Source organism: Struthio camelus, chromosome W (assembly GCF_040807025.1).
Source record: "Struthio camelus isolate bStrCam1 chromosome W, bStrCam1.hap1, whole genome shotgun sequence".
NCBI classification, from domain to species: domain Eukaryota; kingdom Metazoa; phylum Chordata; class Aves; order Struthioniformes; family Struthionidae; genus Struthio; species Struthio camelus.
Window position 1 is genome coordinate 9,945,165 of NC_090981.1, and position 22,039 is coordinate 9,967,203.

At 41.1% G+C, this 22,039-nt stretch overlaps 1 protein-coding gene across 4 annotated transcripts in view; it reads left to right on the plus strand.

The window, feature by feature from the left end:
* Positions 1–22,039, plus strand: part of LOC104139558 (amyloid-beta A4 precursor protein-binding family A member 1) — an 80,536-nt gene that overhangs the window by 50,584 nt on the left and 7,913 nt on the right. The window contains exons 5-10 of one of the 4 annotated variants that reach the window (XM_068925368.1): positions 3,336–3,481; positions 13,361–13,393; positions 14,446–14,532; positions 15,194–15,379; positions 20,743–20,922; positions 21,712–21,924. In XM_068925368.1, the coding sequence (XP_068781469.1) occupies positions 3,336–3,481; positions 13,361–13,393; positions 14,446–14,532; positions 15,194–15,379; positions 20,743–20,922; positions 21,712–21,924 (845 nt within the window). The remainder of the gene's footprint in view (positions 1–3,335; positions 3,482–13,360; positions 13,394–14,445; positions 14,533–15,193; positions 15,380–20,742; positions 20,923–21,711; positions 21,925–22,039) is intronic. The other 3 variants (XM_068925369.1, XM_068925370.1, XM_068925371.1) reach the window with 3 other exon arrangements.

Below are 22,039 nucleotides of genomic sequence, written 5' to 3' on the forward strand. Positions count from 1 at the left end.
GAAAACTTGCTAGGGTTGGGTGAAATGATTTAGGTTAAGCTGGGTGCAATCTGGAACTTGAATTAAACAAACACTAGTAGGAGTTGAGAAAGAAGTTGAGAAAAATATCTCTTATTTCGTAATGTTTTATTGATGGCTTCTGCTCCAGTTCTTCTTGGTTATTATCAATATCACTTAAAGCACAGATTAAAAAAAAATGGAATTCATAATACATGTGGATGTGTGTGGAGAGTGATTTGTTCTCTGATAAGGAATAGAGGTTAGACAAAATGATCATAATTATCTCTACAAAATTGAGATTTAATTGACAGGCAAGTAGGAAGAAACTTGCACTGCTTTTCAGGTACTTGTCCTCTGATTAAATAACATTTCCTGTCTCAGAGTTAATGTTGCGCTTCTACTAGTGCTAATCTTATGAAAAAAAAATCACCCACTATTTGAGCTAATACTCAGTTCTGTGTACTCATAAAGATTGCATGCCATAAAACACAACTAGATGGATTTAGTTATAGCAGCATGATAGAAACTGAAAATTCTAAGTTCCCTGAAAGTAATTGAGCCTTATGCTTTAGAAAATGGCAAAAATGGAAGCTGATGTCATATTTCAGTTGGAATGTTCTGGAATTCCTTGATTGCTTTACAGTGTACTGTATATAAAAGATTATATGATCATTGTCTTTAGACTGTAACATTTATCACTGGTTTAGTCTTTAAAGTATATGTTGTATATTTTAGAACCTGTGACCAGATGAACTGGTATAAATTACATGGATTGCTTTGAAACTAGCTGAGGTTTAGAAATTTAAACCAATGAAGGATCTGTCTCAGATTTAAAATTTATCTACAGTAGGCAGGCCTCTCTTTGAAGGGCCATCTTAAAGTGCCCCCCCTCCCCCCAAAAAAAACCCTTTAGCATTCTGAGATATTGGTCCAGTGGGCAGTTGCTTAAAACACTGAACTCTATTTTTATGCAGGGAATTGATAGTCTGAGGAAAAACTTTCAAACACCTGCACTACGCTTTTATTCAACAGATAACTGACATAACGCATGGAGGAGGGCTTGTGAAAAACAGTACTGTTGTTCTGCATGTATGTTCACATCTCATGAAAATAAAACATGTTCCTTTTCCCTTTTGAATATGCTTCCTTCCTGTCTTATCTGTACCCTTTTCACCTTATGTTTAGGATTTTGTGTTTTGATCAAGAACTATAGTATAAAGAGTTTGGTAATTGAAGTGGTGATAAGGCCTTCGTGTATAGAATATAGACATATAGAGTCAGGGCTTGAGCCTTGAAATAATATGTAAATATGTAGCACTTCTAGATGCTGTGTGTCAGGAAGGAGTTGGTAAGATGCCAATGTCATCAGGCCTGGAACATGCACCAACACAGTGATAACAGGATGCTCAATCTGCTAGTCAACTAAAGCACTCCCTAGTCCTCCTGACTGTGGAAGCAGGTTTGACATGTGTGGCATGGTCAGAACAGGTTTGGTTGATTGTCCTGATTTAGGCTGTAGTGAGCAAGTGCAGGGTTGCCCAGCAGGGACCTGCAAACAGCACTGATCACAATTTGCCTCCATTTTCCCATTTCTTGGCCCTCCTTTTTGCCACCCTTGTACCTTCCTTTCTCTGCCCCGGTTTCCTCCCAAATAAACAACCCACCCCTAATTACTTCTTCCCCACTGGTCCCAGTTTTGCTATGTCCATACCCAAATTTGGTATTTCTGGTACCAGTCCCTAGGCACTCGTGGCCTGATATGCTGTTACTGATATGGTTGCCCAGGCACTGGTGGCCTTGCAGGGTTCCGCTCCCCAAAAGGCCTCCAGTGCTCCCCGTCAGGTGTCTGTGAAGTATGGCCATCTCTCACATTGCTCCCCCAAAACCACCTGTGAAATCCAACTATCCCTCACAGCACTGCCTGTAACTTCTGCCAGCTTCTCCCTCTGTTGTCTGTCACATCGAGCAATTTCTCCTGTCATGTCCAGTAGTTTGCCACGTCCTGTTCAGTTAGCTGAACCTCAGGCCAGGGCCTAGTCAGCGGCCTGCAGCCCTAACAGTATGAAAGTCTCACTAAGGGAAAAATTCTATTCATTGGGTTTCGTTCTTGAAAGTGACTAGTGATCATAATTACCTGCATTTTTTGGGTGTCCAGATGTGTAGTATTTGAACAGATTTAACACACTCAAGGTACCTCAAAATCACTAGTCATAAACTTTCATCTCTAAAAAAAACATAAAGTGGGAAAGCTTCATGATAAAGTTTGTGTATGTACTCATATCTGAATGTATGTTATGAGTGTGATTAAGATTTAGCTCCAGCTACTATATATTTTTTTAACTTAATAATGACTTATATTCTTTGGGGGATTAAGTTATAGTCATTCTCAGTGCTTGTTAATCTCTTCTTTGGTGAATTAGTACACAATTGGCTTTTTTTTTTTGCATTATGTTCAACTTTAGCACCTCTTAAATCTCGGACTAATCCTTGAGTCAATTAAAAACTCTGTTCTAAAAGCATCAGTTCCTAGCAAAATAGAGAGCAAAAACAGTTTATACTTTTGATAAAATATATACAATTTTACCAATAGTTTTCTCTCAAATGAAAATTACCTGTACATTTTTACTGGCCTTGAACAAAGATTTTTTTTTCTTGTAGCAAAACAAGAAGCTTCTTGCATAAACCTTCCTTTTTTCTCAGATCATGAGAATTTTAACATATAGAGAGAAAAGTCCAGTCTTCTGTAGATGTAATCCCCAAACACCTGAAAACCTGCAGTTTATACATGTTGCTCTGTAAGGACTTAACTTTTGAGATGATATATACCTCATCGCCCTTTAACTTTACACAGAAGTTGATGAGAATTGAAGTCATTAAGTATCTTGCAGGACTAAGTAGCTTTTTGCAACACAAGAGCCCTTGCCCTTCCCAGCCCTCTTTATATTTGTGACCATGTCTAAACAGTAATATGTTTATCTTAGTCAGGATTACAAGGCTATTGATAGTGGTGAGAGAGCAATTTAAGTATTCCTGTTTCTTTGTAAGAGATACATACAGGTTATTTTGCTCTAGAGTGAACCCTGCCTCATAGGGGAATGAACTATTGTGAGAGGTTGAATTAGCAATTAGTTTCTGCTGGAGAGATGTTGAGAACACATGCTCAGTGTTTTGTATGCCTTGATTGAAAGTATTGGTTGTTGTGCCATCATGCTAAAGTGAAGTAGTTCAGAGGAGCGTTTACAGCTCTCAGGTACAGGCTCAAGTAGTCAGAGTACTGTTTTCTTACCATGGTTTAATGTGATTTAATGTGATTTTTTTCCCCCCTGTGTTTGTAGTTCCTGGACCTTGTGATCCTGAAGACTTAATTGATGGAATCATTTTTGCTGCCAATTACCTTGGCTCCACTCAACTCCTTTCTGACAAAACTCCCTCCAAGAACGTGAGAATGATGCAGGCACAAGAGGCTGTCAGCAGAATCAAGGTGAGGGGTGGCTCTTGCTGCTTTTCAAGTTGGTGTTTTAAAGCTGCAGATGTGAACTTCTTGTATACTTACGTCTTCTCATGTTGGGTTATCTGTGATTTCAGAAACGTTAAGTGCCTAATCTTTCTGCAAGATAAACCACTTGTTTAATGCTGCTTTTGGAACAAGGGTGAGAAGAAAAAAGTACCAGATAATTCCAATTCTGTACAGTACAACTTGTGCTCTATTCTGTGAGCCAAAATCTATAATGAATGGTGCTCTGTTATATATTACCTTTAAGTTGTCAGAAAACAGATTTGAAGAAAACTAACATTGCAGCTGCTTCTGGTTTGGCATTGGATGATAGTTGTACAGTGGTAATGCCTGCAGTTATTTTTTGCCATCTTATGTATAGTGGTGCCTCACCTCATAGTAGTTATTAGATGGTAAGGAATGGCCTATGATGGTAAAGAGTTAATCTGGAAAAAGTAGTGTTTTGTCTGCTGTCTGATGTGTTCATTACCCTTGCTTTAAAAACAAAAACTTCCATGTAGGTGATGACCAGTGATAGACATTTGTCTGCTATATCATTCCTGAAAATGCAGAACCATCCCAGGGCTGGACTATGTTGTTAACTGACATTAAGGTGTGTGGGTGAATTATTGTGCTATTGTAGAAGATACTGCAATCTTAAGATGCACCCCCTCCCCCCAGCTATGTAGTGTTAATCATCTAGCTTCTGATAATTCACCTACTCAACAAAATCCGATATGAAAAAATGTTATTAGTTTTCATTAGTTCAGCATCTATGTGTCCTTAGGATCCAAAGTAAACTGCACAGAATTCAGACTGCATATGTACAACTGTGAAAAAGGGCAAGGAAGGGAAAGAGCACAGCAGGGCTGGTAGCACTATTAAGGTTGCCTGATGCTTCCTGTTGTTATTTCTTCACATATTTTCCATGCTAGGTGCCTGATTCAGTCTGTGTAATGACCTTTTAGAGGGAAGCTCCAGCTAGAGCCATTCATACTTTTCCAGAAATTGCTATTTTGTCCATGTTTGAATACGTGAATAAATTCTGTTAGCCTTGTTTTTGAAAATCATTAGCACTGTAGCATTTTGGAGCAGGCTTGTTTAGCAAAGAAGTAGCCTTCCTGTCACAGATGCATCTTTTGATTATCTCTGTAGCAGCTTGCTCAAATTTAGACAAGTAATAAGCCTAATAACAGTGGTTGGTGTGTGTGGTTTTAGTACTTTTATTTTTTTTAAAGAGGACATACTTGCTGAACTTGCTCAAGCCTGACAGCTCGTAGTGTTGACCAGACTGTGTGCACTATTTATAGAGTGGTTTTTCCCAAAGCTACAGGGATGGACTGAGATTTTCCCCTGTAGTTGCTGCCCCTTATCTACTCTGGGTAGCCAGATCTGCCACTGAAACAGAGAGTAAGTAAGGCTCTCTTCTATGCTCAGTGGCCCCCATGTCTTCTTTCCTGACACTTGGACTGCATGGTAGAGATGTTGTTTGATTTGAATTCAGAGGGAATAAAAGCTAGGCTGAAGAAGGAAAGAAAATAAGGACTTTGAGACTGGATCTGGGAGGGAAATGCGACTGGAAGTTGAAAGGAAAGATTAGGATAGAAAACTGATGGTAGGAGTTAGGAGGCTCGTGAGCTTGGGCCTGGCTGAGTAGGGAGTTTGGGTCCAGGATAAGCAGCCTATGAGGGAGAACATTAATAGAAAAAAAATTTAAAGGAGGGAGGTAAATAACATGATTGGGACAAAGATGTATTGGTGCAGAAAAGACTAGGCTTTGGGAGGTGGAGGAGAGATGAGTCTGACACGTTAAATGTATTTCTTAGAATTTTGTTAACAAAATACAGCATATACCAAGGCAATGTGCCTTACCACCATATAATCCTGAAGAAATCTACTTGACTCACTTTCACACATTAAACTTCTACATTGTGCACCCAAATAAATGAGTAGGCATGCACATACTTGGTTGTAGCAAGTTTATTTTGGAGTTGAGGTCCATGTAATTGCATTTTTGACTTGGTAAGACCCTAGCATGTACATAGGGGTTTCTGAAGCCATGAGTGAATTTAAGATCACTTCTTTACAGGAATGGACTGCAGGGTATGTATTACCACTATGCACTTTGACAATTGCTCCTTTTCTGCTTCTTAGGTGAAATAAAAACTTACTTAGGCAGGCCTGGGCCTTAGGGTCTCCAGTTATTTTGTTTTTTAGGGGGAAGGAGTTTGATATTTTTGTTGGCTATTGCCATGAAAGCTAACCTTCATTATGACAGATGATATAACAGAACTCCTGCTGCTGGATTCATCACTGCTCAAGACAGCACTTAACTCAGAATTGTAAAATGTTCCTGGCAAAATGCTGCTGATGTTTGTGTCCGACTCATGTTTTTTACAGAGTGTGGGGGATTTAGTACCGTAAGGTGTTACATCTGAAAAACTTCTGTCTGATTAAAAGAAGATAGTAAAGGTTATGAATTAAGACTAAACTTTTAAAAACCCAAATACCTGAAATTAAGAAGATTAAAAAGCAGGGGAGTGGCATTCTCTGTTTACATAACTCATTAAATCAACATGTAACTTCAGGTTCTTGCATTTGGAAGTGTTACTTTTCTGTTTATTAATTCCAGAATCAGAATAGTTGGGGTTAGAAGGGACCTCTGGAGATCGTCTAAGTCCAACCCTGCTGCTCGAGCAGGGTCAACTAGATCAGGCTGCCCTGGACCATATCCAGTTGGGTTTTGAATTTCTCCAAGGATGGAGACTCCACAACCTTTCCTGTTCCAATGTTCAAAAACCCTCACAGAAAAAAGGATTTGCTTATGTTCAGATTGAACTTCCTGTATTTCAGTTTGTGCCCATTGCCTCTCTTCCTGTCACTGGGCACCACTGAGAAGAGTCTGGCTCCATCTTCTTTACACCTCCCCAATCAGGTATTTATACACATGAATAAAATCCCCCCCGAGCCTTCTCTTCTCCAGGCTGAACAGGCCCAGCTCTCTCAGCCTCTCCTCATATGAGAGATGCTCCAGTGCCTTAATCATCTTAGTAACCCTTTGCTGAACTCGCTCCAGTGAGTCCATTTCTTTCTTGTACTGAGGCACACAGAACTGGACACAGTACTCCAGATACGGCCTTACCAGGACTGAGTAGAGGGGAAGGATCACCTCCCTTGACCTGCTGGCAGTGCCCTTCCTAATGCAAACCAGCATGCCATTGTCCTTCTTGGCCACAAGGGCACATTGCTGACTCGTGGTCAACTTGTCCACCAGGACTCCCAGGTCCTTCTCTGCAGAGCTGCTTTCCAGCTGGTCAGCCCCCAGCCTGTACTGGTGCCTGGGGTTACTCTTCCCCAGGTGCAGGACCCTGCACTTGCCTTTGTTGAACTCCATGAGGTTCCCCTCTGCCCATTTCTCCAGCCTGTCCAGGTCCCTCTGAATGGCAGCACAGCCTTCTGGTGTGTCAGCCACTCCCCCCAGTTTTGTATCATCAGCAAACTTGCTGAGGGTGCACTCTGTCCCTTCCTCCAGGTCATCGATGAATATACTGAACAAGACTGGACCCAGGACTGACCCCTGGGGGACACCACTAGCCACAGGCCTCCAACTTGACTCTGCGCCATTCACCACAACCCTCTGAGCTCGGCCATCCAGCCAGTTCTCAATCCACCTCACTGTCCACTCGTCTAGCCCACACTTCCTGAGCTTACCTAGGAGGATGTGATGGGAGACAGTGTCAAAAGCCTTGCTGAAGTCCAGGGAGACAACATCCACTGCTCTGCCCTCATCTCCCCAGCCAGTCATTCCGTCATAGAAGGCTATCAGGTTGGTCAAGCATGATTTCCCCTTGGTGAATCCATGCTGACTACTCCTGATCACCTTCTTGTGCTCCACAAGCTTAGTGATGGTCTCCAGGATGAGCTGTTCCATCACCCAAGCAAGGGGAGCAGGGCAGACCCAGAGACTGTGACTAGGTTCCATCAAGAAGTTCAGGTAAGTTCGTGGTGATGAGGCTGGTCCAAGGTCAAGCCGGGACGTCAGTCTACATGTCAGGGTTGGGGTCAACGTGGTCCATGGCCAAGTGCAGTGTGACCGCAAGGCGGGAAAAGGAGGGACAGACACCAACGTAGAGAGACACTCAAGGTTTGTGAGTAGTTAAACAGGATAGATTTAATAGAGGACTTTAAACTCCAAACTGCACAGGGAGCCCCGGGAACCATGTGGAGGGGTCGCTGATGGGAGGCTGCTGGACAGACTGGTTGGACGCCCAGGCGGGACTCACTTTGTGTATGCTAAGGGCCTCTTAAATCTACTAGAACTATTTTCTTATCTCGATAATGCAAAGCTTGAGTAGTTACTGGCTGCAAAGCAGCTATACATTGTTGACAAAATGGATTATGCATGTCTGGCCCTGATGGGTTTCAGTCAGTGGTCGAGAGCACACTCTAGGTCTTATCTAGCCTATATGCGGATGTTATGGGAGATAGTGTCAAAAGCCTCACTCAAGTCAGAGTAAGCAACAGCCACTGCTCTCCCCTCATCCACCAAGGTAGTCATCGCATCGTAGAAATATGTTTAAGCGTTATTTCTCCTCGTAAATCCATGCTGATTACTCCTGATCACCTTCTTGTCCTTCATGTGCCTGGAAATGATTTCCAGGATTATTTGCTCCATCGGCTTCCCAGGGATCAAGGTGAGGTTCCTTGATTCCTCCTCCTTGAAGAAAGGAGTGACATTTGCTTTCTTCCAGTCCTCAGGAACCTCCCCCTATCACCACGACCTTTCAAAGACAGTTGAGAGTAGCCTCAAAATGATATCAGCCAGATCCCTCTGCACTCATGGGTGCATCCCATCGGATCCCATTGACTTGTGTATGTCCAGTTTAAGTGATCCCTAACCTGATCCTCCTCCACCGAGGGTAAACCTTCCTTGCTCCAGATGACCCCTCTGGTCTCAGAGACCTGGAATTCCTGAAGGCCAGTCTTACCAGTAAAGACTGAGGCAAAGAAGGCATTCAGTGCCTTAGCCTTTTACGTGTCCTTTGTCAGCAGGGCCCCTGCCCCATTCAGCAGTGGGCCCACATTTTCCCTAGTCTTCCTTTTGCTGCAGATGTACTTGTAGAAGCCTTTCTCATTGCACTTCATGGCCCTCACCAGATTCAACTCTGGGTGGGCTTTGGATTTCCTAACCTCATCCCTGCATGCTCGGACAATGTCTATATTCTTCCCGGTTCACCTGTCTCTGCTTCCACTTCTTGTACCTTCCTTTTTATATTTGAGTTTAGTCAGGAGCCCCTTGTTCATCCATGCAGGCCTCCTGCTGCCTTTGCTTCATTTCCTGCTTGCTGGGAATGGACCATTCTTGAGCTTGGAGGAGGTGATCTTTGAAAATCAACCAGCTCTCTTGGGCCCCTCTTCCCTCCAGGGCCCTATCCCATGGAATTCTTCCAAGCATGTCCCTGAAGAGGCCAAAGTCTGCTCTCCTGAAGTCCAGGGTTGTGATCCTACTTATTGCCCTGCTCCCTCCTCTCAGGATCCTCAACTCCACCATTTCATGCTCACTGCAGCCAGGGCTATCCCTCACCAGTCTTTCCTCGTTTATTAGTATGAGGTCCAGTAGAGTGCCTCCCTTTGACTTCTCGATCACCTGTATCAGGAAGTTGTCATCAATTCTCTCCAGGAACCTCCTGGATTGCTTGTGCCCTGCTGTGTGGTCCCTCCAGCAGATATCAGGGTGGTTCCAGTCCCCCATGAGGACCAGGGCCTGCGAACGTGAAGCTTCTTTCAGTTGCCTGAAGAAGGCCTCAACTACTTCTGCTTCCCGATCAGGCGTTCTATAGCAGACACCCATAGCAATGTCGCCCATGTTGGTCTGCCCTCTAATCCTGACCCATGAGCTCTCATCTGGCCTCTTACCCATCCCTAAGCAGAGCTCTATGCATTCTAGCTGCTCTCTCACATAAAGGGCAACTCTCCCTCCTCGCTTTCCTAGCCTGTCCTTCCTGAAGAGCCTGTATCCATCCATGGCATCGCTCCAGTCATGTGGGCTGTCTCACCATATCTCTGTGATCCCAATGAGATCATAGCCCTGTAACTGCACGGAGACTTCTAATTCCTCCTGTTTATTCCCCATGCTACGTGCATTAGTGTACAGGCACTTCAGAGAGGCACCCCAGCATGCTGACTTCCCAGAAAGGGCATGAGAGCTTTCCCCATAGTTCTGTCTGGTAGGCACTTCCTTATATATGGGCATACACTTGAGGTGACTCCACTTTAGCCCTGTTTTGTTGATTAAGAGGTCCCTTTTCACATCACCCTAGACCCTTTGCTTGCCAACCCCATCTACCACTTCCTTACTTGATCGATGGTCATTTTCTTCCTCCCCCATTGTTCCTAGTTTAAAGCTCTTCTTACAAGGTTGGCCAGCCTCTTGACAAAGGTCTCTGGTAATGCTTCCTTATAGCAGATAGAACTGACTTTAGACCACACGTTTAGATTTTGGACAGTCTTTTCCTACGCTTTCTTTAAATGAGTATCTTTTTTGTTAAAGGTCAAAAAGAGGATTGTGGCATTTACCGCTCCCCCTGGCCCTTTTCTCTGTGAAGTCTGACTAAGTCTACTAATGCTTTGTAGGCATTCATTAAACTCAAGTGACTTGAGTTCACTTAAAGGTACTTTCCCATTTGCCTTTTTCCAGCCATACTCTCTATCATTTTTGAAATAGCATGGAAGGAAGTATCTTTCCATGTTTTACTTCTATTGGATTTATTTAATGCTTTTAACAATACAGAAAAGTTAACGTTTGCTGGGCTAGAATAGATTTAAAAAACAAATTATTATAAAAGTGAGGATGTTGTATCTGCTTCCCATTAATACCAGTAGTTCCAGATTTGAAAGCGTTAGGCCCAACATGGTCTGGGCACAGGCAGTTGATCTGAGTGCATGCAGAAAGTTCAATCTAGGAAATGTCAGATTCTTTCTGCCTTACAGTCGACCTGTTCAGAATGATTGTTAGGCTTTGCATATAAAGTAGTGATTAATTAGAGTTTTTATTTTCATCAGCAGATTTGAGCCTTGCTCCTTAAATGAAATGCTTGGACTCAGTGTTGTTCTAAGGGCATAGAAAGAACCAGCAAAAATGATTTGATGGTGCAGTAGGATTTGTCTGATCATGCCTCTTGCATGGACTGTTGTTTTAATGGGTAACTTTCCTTTGTTAGATGGTTACAAATATCAGCTTCTTTCATAACATTTCTTTACTGCGTTAATTATTTCTTAAGCATGAGTAGCTGTTCCATACCATTATATTACTTTTATGAAATATTAGAAAATCATTCACCAATAAGCTGAAATAAAACTGCGAACTGATGCTGCTCCCATTGAATTTGAAAGCAGAATTCTGAATAATGTACATAATAGGATATTTTGAGTCACCTTTGGCATAGTATATGCATCGTAGAGCTGTAGCTCAAGGAGACTTTTTCCTTTCCCTTTTTGACATGTGCTTTTCTTTTTGTGTGACATTCTGTACAGTTTCTAGTTTTGTCTGGAAAATAACTTGATTTTGGGGAACAGTTAAAATTCCTTATCTTGAGAGTTTAAAAAACAAAACAAAACACCAGTGTGTGCAGCAGCTGTTGTTCGGGATGCATATGTTATTTCTGAATGTCAGTGTCAATTTAATGAAGAGACTTCAGTATGGGCCAGTTGCAACTGCTTTTGCAATAGCCTGGTGATAGCAAACTATAGTATATTTCTCTATCTGAAAAGGATGATTAGAGAGGATGTGAAAATGTTTGTTTTTATTTGTAAATAAGCAGAATCTAATGTTTCAGCAGTTGCTTTCAGAGTGATTTAAAGTAAAACCAGCAGACTTCAGTTGTGAACTTGAATGTAAAATATTCAGTGCATCCATGATTCAGGCTTTCTGTTTCTGGCTCTTCCTAATACTAATTTGTCATGACTCTCTATCTATAAAGTGTTATCCTATAGCTCTATAATACAGTATTGCCATTGCTAGTAATAGGCCATAAGCTTTGTGCTGAGTTTGCAAGGCCTCAGAACTTAGGATTGTCAGGCTTGCTCTGTCTGAACTTTTCCTGACCTGCCTGCAGCTTTGTTTTAACATGGTGTTAGCTGTAACAGCAATTTCTCCAATTGACCAGGTATCTATGGCTAATTTGATTTACTTTTGTATGGTGCCACCATGGTTTTATGACTCTAACATAATGATGTAGCGTAGAGAAATACAGTCCTGGTATGATAACAGAGGCCTTGAGAAGTAGACACACAGGATACAGTGTAGAGGAGTGCAGGCATGGGATAATAAGTGATGGGGCACGGGCTTGGCACTGGAGACCCCACAGCTATAAACAATTCACTAATGGTCAGTTCAAGTAATGCAGACCTGGAGCTAAGCAAAACTGGTTTTAGGGGTAACAAAGAGAACACAGAAATAGTATCTAGCATATGTAAAAGCCACCATATTATCGTAAATTTGGATGTAATGTGGAGCTGCAGATCAATGATGAAAGAGCAAAGGTGTAAAAGCATGTTAGCAAACATATAAAAATGACCCCAAGTGGATTCTAGAGTGAAGAAGAAGTCATCAGCACGAACATCATATTCCTGGTGAAGGGCTGCAGATGCTGACAACTCGTCGTAACAACTCCCCACAACCACCATCAGAATGAAACCACCAACCTTAGGACCAAGAGGAGCAGGGGAAACAACACCAGGAATGGGGTAGAAACTAAGGAGTGTGTATATAACAATTTTAAATGTATTATTATTCTTTCTTTTTCTATAATAATTAGATCTAGACTAATAATGGTTAAGCTGTTAAGATTTCAGTTATGCTAACAGTAAATTTTTGGCTCTCTCTATGTATAAGGTGTGCTTCCTCTTTGCCCATAAAAAATTTTTAGTGTAACAAAAGTCTGGCATGATAGACTCTTGCCCCCCACAGAACACCTGTTAACTTAATTAGCTAAGAGGAGATGTTACTGTTGGAAGTAGAAATGATATTTGCCAGTATGGTGAATCTTGCATTTCTTCAATAAACTGGTCTATAAGTTCAGGCCATAAGTTGTTCCCCCCCCTCCTTGGGATTAGGATGAAATATCTTTGGATATAAAGTAATTACAAACAGTTATAGTAATACTGCTTCATGAACGCAGACGATTTCAGGTGTTTAGGAAGTATATTCTCTTCCTCATTCTTGGAAGAATGTGATGGTATAGAAATATCTTTATAAAGGTGTCACAGGAAAACCTGATCTCCAAATGCATAGGTGCATTTGCATGGGAGGAGAGGGAGCTGGGGGCAGAAGGGTTCAGTCAGATATCCCTCTATTGTTCTGTTTTTCCAGAAAAAAATTGACATATTTCTGGGATTTTTTTGGTTTTTTTTGTTTTTTGGGTTTTTTTTAAGATTGCGTGCGTGTGTGTGTGAGACCATTAAGCAATTTGAATGTAAATTCTTTAGATCTCAGAGAGTTGGAATAATAACGGGTGGGATTCTTCTCAAATCTTACACTGATGTTATTTCAGAGGAGTTATTCGCAATTTGTACTGCTGTAAATGAGGAGAGGCTCTCAGCAGGGGGAGGGGAAAGCTGTTTCTTCAGAGTAATGTTTAAATGGGAAAAAATCCTTTTATGTTTTCTCCTGGTGCAGATTTCTTTTCATTTTTTTAAACTGTGTTAAACATGAAACTTTCTTTCATAAGCCAAAAAGAAAAGGGGGGAAAATTAATCTAAGCGGAGACTAATCTAGAACAGCTAGTAGACTGAGCCCTGGCATTAGTGTATAGATTCCTGTTTCTTCTCTAACCATTCTCCTATCTCTGTTTATTCCATGCTAAGCAGATGGCCCAGAAATTAGCCAAAGGCAGGAAGAAGGTGCAGTACAACCTCCATCAGTTTGATGTTATACCTTTTTCTTTTTTTTTTTTTTTTTTGCCTTTGTATTTTGTGCTTTTAATTTTCTGCATCCAGCAAGTTTTGTTTAGGTTTATTTCTGAGCCACTATACCAGTTGACATTTCTCAGAAATCAGTTGACTAGTTGGCCATTTTTGTTGCTTATCATTAGCCATTTCATGTTAGAAATAGGTTAAAGATTGGATTTATCAAAGGGATACAGTCAGTACACAAAATACATACCAAAGAAATAGGACTAATGTGGCAAAGGTTTTCTGTAAACCATTAGATTAAAAAACAAGTACCTTTTTATTCTTCTATGAAGTGTTTTGCTTGATTTACAGATGTGTCAAATTGCTGGATGCAAAAAAGGGAAAAAATATACACGCACAATTATATGCTGACTGACTCATATTTTAGTAATATGAATATGGAGTTCTTAGAGTTATTGGATTTGTTAAAAGGTACTTAAAAATGTAAGCATTTGCTTTTTGTTTGCAAAGGTATGGCTTCTGGAGTGAATTAGTGCTTTAAATACTATTTTGTCTGACTGTGAAAACCCTCTTACTAGAACTGCACTATAAGTTCTTTAAAACTGCAGCTGTGGCACACATTTTTCCATTACTCTGAGCAGTCACTGTTGTTAGCCCATACAGAAGTTCTCCAGGCAAGAGATACCTTTAGTCCTATATATGGCCTTCTTTAAAGCAGGTATCATGTGGAGGAGAATCAGTTTGATTTTCATGGAATGTTTATACAGTTCATGTTGCAGTAGTTTATAACTTTATTGGATCAAGAAGGTAGTCAAGGGTGGCTTTTATGGGATTAAAAATTTTACAAATGACATGTAACTCACTTTCATATCTAATGCAGGGATTCCATATCTTTGTGTTTATCTTTAACTTCTGCAATCTAATACTCTGTTCTGCATTGCTGTTCTGGTGACTGTGTCTTAGTGTGCCCTTGTTTGTGATCTATTTACGTTATTAAGGATGTTACCTAATGTTGTTGACTCTATTCCATTTATCTGTAGGCTCCAGAAGGTGAATCTCAACCCATGACTGAAGTGGACCTCTTCATTTCTACACAGAGAATAAAAGTATTGAATGCAGACATGCAGGTATAGACAAAGAAGCACCTTTGCCAGGTCAGGCCTTGTCAGTATTGTAATAATAGTTCATTGAAATAGACCTTCATCTACCTGCCAAAATGTGACTTTCTTAGCTCCCCTGAAGTAACATCAGTGCTGGCTCTTATATTTCCCTCCAAGATTTCCTGGTCAGAAATTCATGCTCAAGAATCATGTCACGCATGCCTGATGTGTCTGACTCTAGAAAATGATAGTGTTGGCAAGTATGCTAATTGCAGTCAGCCCACTTCTGATAAGAAGCTTTGTTCACATTATCCAACATTCTAGGTAGTCTAGTACCATAACATGACAAGTATCAATCATCCCCAGAGTAGCCTAAAGCAATTGGTTGTGATAACTAACTTGAAGTCCTTAGTCCTCTCTATGTTGTGTGTGTTCAGGCCAAGACACCCAAGTCTGTGTTCTTTTCCACAGTAAATATAACTTTAATTTTCAAAATGTGCTTTTTTTATTTGTTTATTGAAAGTGAGGCTGTTGGTTCCTCTTGACACCTCCTTTCATACAGACTTCTTTCCTTTTTATAGACACTTAACAAAGATCTCAAACTGCCATTGATCTGTTTATAAAACACCAGAAGTGCAATAAGAACTTGCTTAAAACAACTGCTGATACTGTTTTTTCTATCCTCCAGGAAACTATGATGGATCATCCTCTGAGGACCATTTCTTACATTGCGGATATAGGGAATATAGTGGTTCTGATGGCTCGTAGACGAATGCCGCGATCAAATTCCCAGGACAATGTGGAAGCATCTCACCCCTCCCAAGATGGAAAAAGGCAATACAAAATGATTTGTCACGTCTTTGAGTCTGAGGATGTAAGGAATTTTACTATCTTGTGATTTTTCTTGGAGGTAAAATATGAGTTCATCTTGACAGGCTTAAAGTCCATCACCAGTGGTCCTGTTTGGTTTGTTTGTTAATTGCATAAAAATATTTCATCTAAGTAGAGGAACTTACCTTCTGTTTGTATGTTGGGACCTGGTGTTTTACTTGCAAAGTTAGTATTTATAGAAGAACTTCCTATGTTTATGTGAATTTAATACTTTCTAGTGACAATGAGGGGCAGGTTCTAAAAGAACACTGTTGCCACAGCTTACATATACCAGCTCAGGATCTGCCTGTGAGAGTGAACATCCATCAAAGCAGCTTATTTCCATAGGGAGCTTCTATTCCCTACAGTTGCCACAAGGGTCAGTGATATATGCCATAAAGGGGTGTTTTGGCTTTTTTGTTTGGATTTCCTTATGATATGAGGCTGGAGTTCAGGAGCTGATGAAATCATTCCAAAAAAAAATCCTGTAAAAGAGACACGTCCTGTAAAGAGACACATCTGAGTGAATACGTATGAGGTAGAGGATGCCACAGGGGGAAAAATGCTCAGTTCATGTGATTTAAATCAAATCAGGATCAAAGTGGTCGTCTTCCTCTTTAGTGTTATCAGTTTGGGGCAAATGCCCTCTCAGACAGTTGCGGGTGTCCCATTCACACCCACTGTTACACTAACATCCCTATTTATCAGCTGTTGTTATCCAGGCCATGTTACCAAGTGTTGGTGTGCAAGTGCCCCCACAGAGGGCTTACTGAGTTGTCCGTTATCAAATCTGTCCTCGCTAATTAAAACCCAAACATTTGGGAAATAAATATAAATGCACCTAATTTACTGGTTTTATGTAGTGGGTTTTTTAAACTAAACTAAATAATTGGGGGGAGGGGATACACAAATACCTCAAATTGAAGTTGGTAGATATACAGCTGTCAGTCTCATAATCAGGTTAGCCTCAAATAATACGATGTCACACAGTGCTATCTAATTGGGAAGACAGCAAATTTCACTTAGTGCTCAGCCCTCCAAATAAGAGAATATTATATGCCTCCATGGCAACCACTGTATTTATGCCAGTCAGGTGGCTTACACAGAGCGAGAGGAACCACTCCCATGTGAAAATTAATATTTAGGCTACAGCGATGATGCCAGTTGAGGTATCCTGCCCAAATTACAGATGGTGAGGTAATAGCCTATTTCTGCTTCTTGTGCCTTGCACCTCACCTAGGCTTCAGAAAGACTTTCCAGTACAATTCAGAGTATATTGAACTAATTAAAAAATTAAGTGAAAATATTATTTTCTCATTAATGCCTTAAATGTCTTCTGCTCCACAGAATATATTTGTAAGGGCTTTCAGATGCAAAGGTTTCCTTTAAGAAGTGGCTGATTTTATGTATTTGGGAACCTATTCTGAAGGCACCATGTTCATATCAAATCTGTGGCTGCAGATACACATGCAATCCACTGCTGGGATTTTCAGTGCTCTTGCTTTGCTTTTTAGAGGTACCAAAATTAATTTGACAGAGAACCTAAAAAATTGATTTTTATGCAAAATAGCATATAAGCCACACTTCTTGTAATGCCCTTCATGAAATTGGTGTGCAAACAGAAAGACTAGCTTATGTTTTTTGGACTTAATATCAATAGATGTGCTGCCTGGTTTGAGGCTGTTGCTTCTGTATTTCAAATCACAGATTTTGTATGTTACTGGACTCTCTCTCACTGGCCAGTTGAAAAAGGCAAAGATCAAATTGTCAGATGCCAGAGGCAATGGTTTATTTTCTTTCAGAATATGATAGCCTGACTATCATCCAGTCTTCCTGGATCTATTTCTCAGTGTTTTCTTGTCTATTCAAAACCTGTGCTTCCATTATAGGATTGTTGTCATTACCTTCTGTGGTTTAGTCAGATGATTTCATATTTGTGTCAGATGTGATCCTTCCTGTGCCAGTAAATATTGGCCTGGAAAGTACATGTCCGTAGGTCCAAAAAAAAGCATTGATCGCTCAGTAGTCTGAAAATATTCTGAAAATTTTCAGGAGATCAGCTTTCCTCAGTCATAGAGCAGTTCAAAATAATAGCTTGCGAAGCATTCTAAAAAATCCAAATGAGTAGGTAAAATATAATTTGGAAAGAGTTAGAACAAAAATATTATTGTATCTGTTAGCAGCAGAGATTTCCACTCTAAAGAGCTTGTAACTCTAATGGAGTAATAGACCCTCTTTTATATATAAATCTTACATATTTTACTGTTATTTTTTCTTCTTCTGGGGCAGCTGAGTATCTAGAAAAATTTATCCAGTACCTGACTGTGATATACCTTAAGCCCTCAAATGTGTGATGGCCAAAATGTGTCCCTGCTTGGAACTATCCTTATCTTAAAAAAAAAAAACAAAAAAAAAACCACAACACCAGATTTTCCAAGTGTAGTTGGGGCTGGATCTTCAAAACGGCTCAGCTCCCAGAATATGACCAAATGCTGCCAAATGGCAGTTGATCTCTTGGAAGTCATTCTCAATGTATGCACCTGAATGTACAAGTCCATATTTATTTCCTCTTGCAGATCACTTACTGAGCTATTGAGTTGTAGTGCTCTCATCTTCTTGACATCTTGTTCTTGCCATCAAATTGTTTTGATTTGAATGTTGGCAAAATAATGCTAGTCCAGACACTGTGTGTGCTGTTGCCTTTTCAGTGCCAGCAATCATGCTGTTGTCATCAACAGGTTTAGAGCTAGCTTGAGTAGTTTTAAGATGCAACCAGTTTTTATTTCAGTATTGGGAATCTTTTCCTTACTGAGGCCTGAATTGGACTTACAAATACAGTTGGCAAGCTGCATGTAAAAACACACCTTAGCGGTGTTCCTGCATACCCTCACGCAGTAGGCTATGGAGTCCTCCCATCTGCTTTCCCTCCAAACCAGCACTACCTACCAGAGGGCAGTTTCATTCCACACTGTGACCAGCACCATTACACTCCACAGTGCTTCCTACACCCAACACTCTGGTTATACACAGCACTGCTCCACACCCAGTTTTCTCAACTGCTCCTATATGCTCTGCACTCATGCTATGTTGCTTTCCACTTGCACCCAGTATGTGTATCATTCTAACTTTACCTTGATCACCACCTTAAAACAAAGGATTCCAATAGTCTGCTATTTTCAGCTGCTTCCTTGCATGGCACAGAACTTTCTCTTTACCTGACTATGTCCTCTACCCCACCCCAATCTCTACCAACAGTAGCAGGTGGTGGGAGCTAGAACAGCTCACAGGGAGTAATGTAGAATAGTGAGTGAAAGCTATGGAGCATCCAGTAGCTTTAGGTGTAGAGTGGCCAAGAAGAAGCTGCAGGCATAGGATAGAGCTGTGTAGAATAGGTAGAATGTGCTAGAAGCCCAATGAAATTCATTCATAGAATACAACAAGGACAAATGCCAAGTCCTGCACCTGGGAAGGAAGAACCCCTGGCATCAGTACAGGCTGGGGAGCAGCTCTGCCAAAATTACCTGGGGGTCTTGGTAGGCAGCAAGCTGAACATGAGCCAGCAGCGTGCCCTGGCAGTGATGAAGGCTAACAGCACCCTGGGCTGGATTAACAGGAGTGCAACCAGTAGACCAAGGGAAGTGATTCTCCCCCCTCTACTCAGCACTCATTAGACCACATCTAGAATACTGGGTCCAGTTTTGGGCCCCCAAATGCAAGAAAAGCATTGACAAACTGGAATGAGTTCAGTGGAGGGCCACCAAGCTGGTCAGGGGGCTGGAGCACTTGCCCTATGAGGAGAGGCTGAGGGAACAGGGCTTATTCAGCCTGGAGAAGAGAAGGCTTCAGGGGGGCCTAATAGCAGCCTTCCAATGCCTATGAGGAGGTCATCAAGAAGATGGGGCCAGGCTCTTCACAGTGGTACATGGTAGGAGGATGAGAGGCAATGGGCACAAGTTGAAACAAAAGAGGTTCTGACTGGATACAAGGAAAAACTTTTTCACTGTGAGGACAGTCAAGGAGTGGAACAGGTTGCCCAGAGAGGTTGTGTAGTCTCTGTCCTTGAAGGTTTTCAATATCTGACTAAATAAAGCCCTAAATAACCTTGTCTGAACTCATAGCTGACCCTGCTTTGAGCACTGTGGACCATTTCCAGTCACGTTAAGGGCTGGATCCACTCAATGGGCCAGTAGTTCCCACCCTTTCCCCACTTCATCTGATAGTAACTGCAAACACCACTGTGATAATTTTAAAAGAAAGGAGCGTGGGAAGAAGAGGAAATATCTTAGAATCACAGAATACTTGAGATTGGAAAGAACTGTTGGAGGTCATCTAGTCTACTCCCCCTTCCCCTGCTCAAAGCAGAGTCAACTAGAGCAGGTTGCTCAGGGCCTCGTCCAGTTGGGTTTGGAATATCTCCAAGGATGGAGAGTCCACAACCTCTCTGGACAACCTGTTTCAGTGTTTAACTACCCTCACAGTGAACAAGTTTTTTCTTACATTTAACGGGAATTTCTTGTATTTCAATTTGTGCCCATTGCCTCTTGTCCTGTCACTGGCCCCCACTGAGAAGAGCCTGGCTCCATCTTCTTTACTCCTCCCCATCAGGTGTTTATACACATTGATAACCCTCAGAGCCTTCTCTTCTCCAGGCTAAACTGTCCCAGCTCTCTCAGCCTCTCCTCCTAAATCAGATGCTCCAATCTCGTAATCATCTTCATGATCCTTTATTGAACTCACTCCAGTATGTCCGCGTCTTGTACTGGGAAGCCCAGAACTGGACACAGCACTCCAGGTGTGGCTTCACCAGTGCTGAGGGATCATCTCCCTCGACCTGCTGGTGATGCTCTTCCTAATGCAGCCCAGGATGCTGTTGGCCTTCTTTTAAAGGCCTTTTTATATCTTTTTTCATGTTGTGTGTATTTTAGAGCATGTTTTTATTTTTTACTGGTGACTCGTCAATGTAACATTGCTTCTGGCAGAAGCAGAAAGCTATTTGGGATCTTCATGTATTGGAAGAGGGCAGGTGAGAGCTAAAGGTCTCCCTCTGCAGTCTCAATTTCAAGCAATGCAATGGGTAAACCTTTACGTTAGCAGCTGTTACCTCTGAAAGGAAGGTTTTACTTGTGTTTCTTATTTATAATTGGTTTTTGAGCTGGGTTCACTGCATGGGTGACTGTGCTGACTCTTTTCTGTTGTGTGTTTTTTTTTTTAATTATTACTTTAGATTCAAATATTTTTTTTAATTGATTGCAGCAGCTTAACTTGTAGGCAGGAACCATTTTGCAGAATGATTATAACAGAAAGAGAGTGTCAGTGAATGAGACCATCAGAATGTTTTGATATTTTCTTCTTTGGACATTGCTACAGGCACAGCTGATTGCACAGTCCATAGGTCAAGCATTTAGCGTGGCGTACCAGGAATTTCTGAGGGCAAATGGAATCAATCCAGAAGACCTAAGCCAGAAGGAATATAGTGACTTGCTCAATACCCAGGACATGTACAATGATGACCTGATTCATTTTTCCAAATCTGAAAACTGCAAAGATGTACGTCTCATTTTTTTCCATAACACCATTAAGCATATCTGTCCCAAATTCAGACCTGTAGTGGCAACAATTAGAAAACTATTAATGCTTCCTATAAATGACCTCACTGAGGTCATTTATATCCTCCCCAGTAGGATATCCCATGAGCAATTATGTTTTAAGAGCAAACAGTGAACCCTAAATTTATCAGTAGTGAAATGATTTACCATCTCTTTTTACCGCACAATTTTCACATTTGAGACATTGCATGTCAGTGAAGTGTATTTAAAAAAAATTTATTAATGCAGTAGACAGTATAAAATTTTTGGAGGCATTAGGGTTGATAAGAGAGATTGACCCCAGATTTTAAAAGACTATATATTTGCTACTTGTTTTTATTAATAAAGATGAACTAGTGTATCACTACAAAACACAGGTAATCGTTTCCCAAAACACAGTCACAAACACTTTAAATCCCTCCCTGACTTAGTTCTGCCCACCAAAGCCCATCATGCCAGAGTCTATTCTACCCCAGCTCCCTCCACCCATATGCACAGATGAGTTCTGTTTGAGGCAGATTTTGCATTAAACAAAATCTCTAGTTTTAATGTTATTTCATAGCTGAATTAATTTAAACTGTGTTAAACTATATACCCTATTGTGTTTTACCTTTGAATAAGAAAGGCATTTTGCAAACGAGAAGTGTGTGTTTGTTTATGTGTAAACATATGAGAGTGGGGGTGGGGGGCCCTCATCAGTTCCATAGATGAGAAAACGCTTTTGTTTGAAACTCTCTTTCTTATGATTCAGGTTTACATTGAAAAGCAAAAGGGAGAAATTCTAGGTGTAGTGATTGTGGAATCTGGCTGGGGATCAATTTTGCCTACAGTTATCATAGCCAACATGATGCATGGAGGACCAGCAGAGAAGTCTGGGAAACTAAACATAGGGGACCAGATCATGTCAATTAATGGGACCAGTTTGGTTGGCTTACCACTCTCAACATGCCAGAGCATTATAAAGGTACAGAGAATATTCCTGGATGTTAAATGTTTCAAAACCTTTATTGGATTAGTGGGAGAGCAAAAAGTATAGAACTATTTGTTTGTTTGTTAATGCTGAACTTGTGCGTTTTATA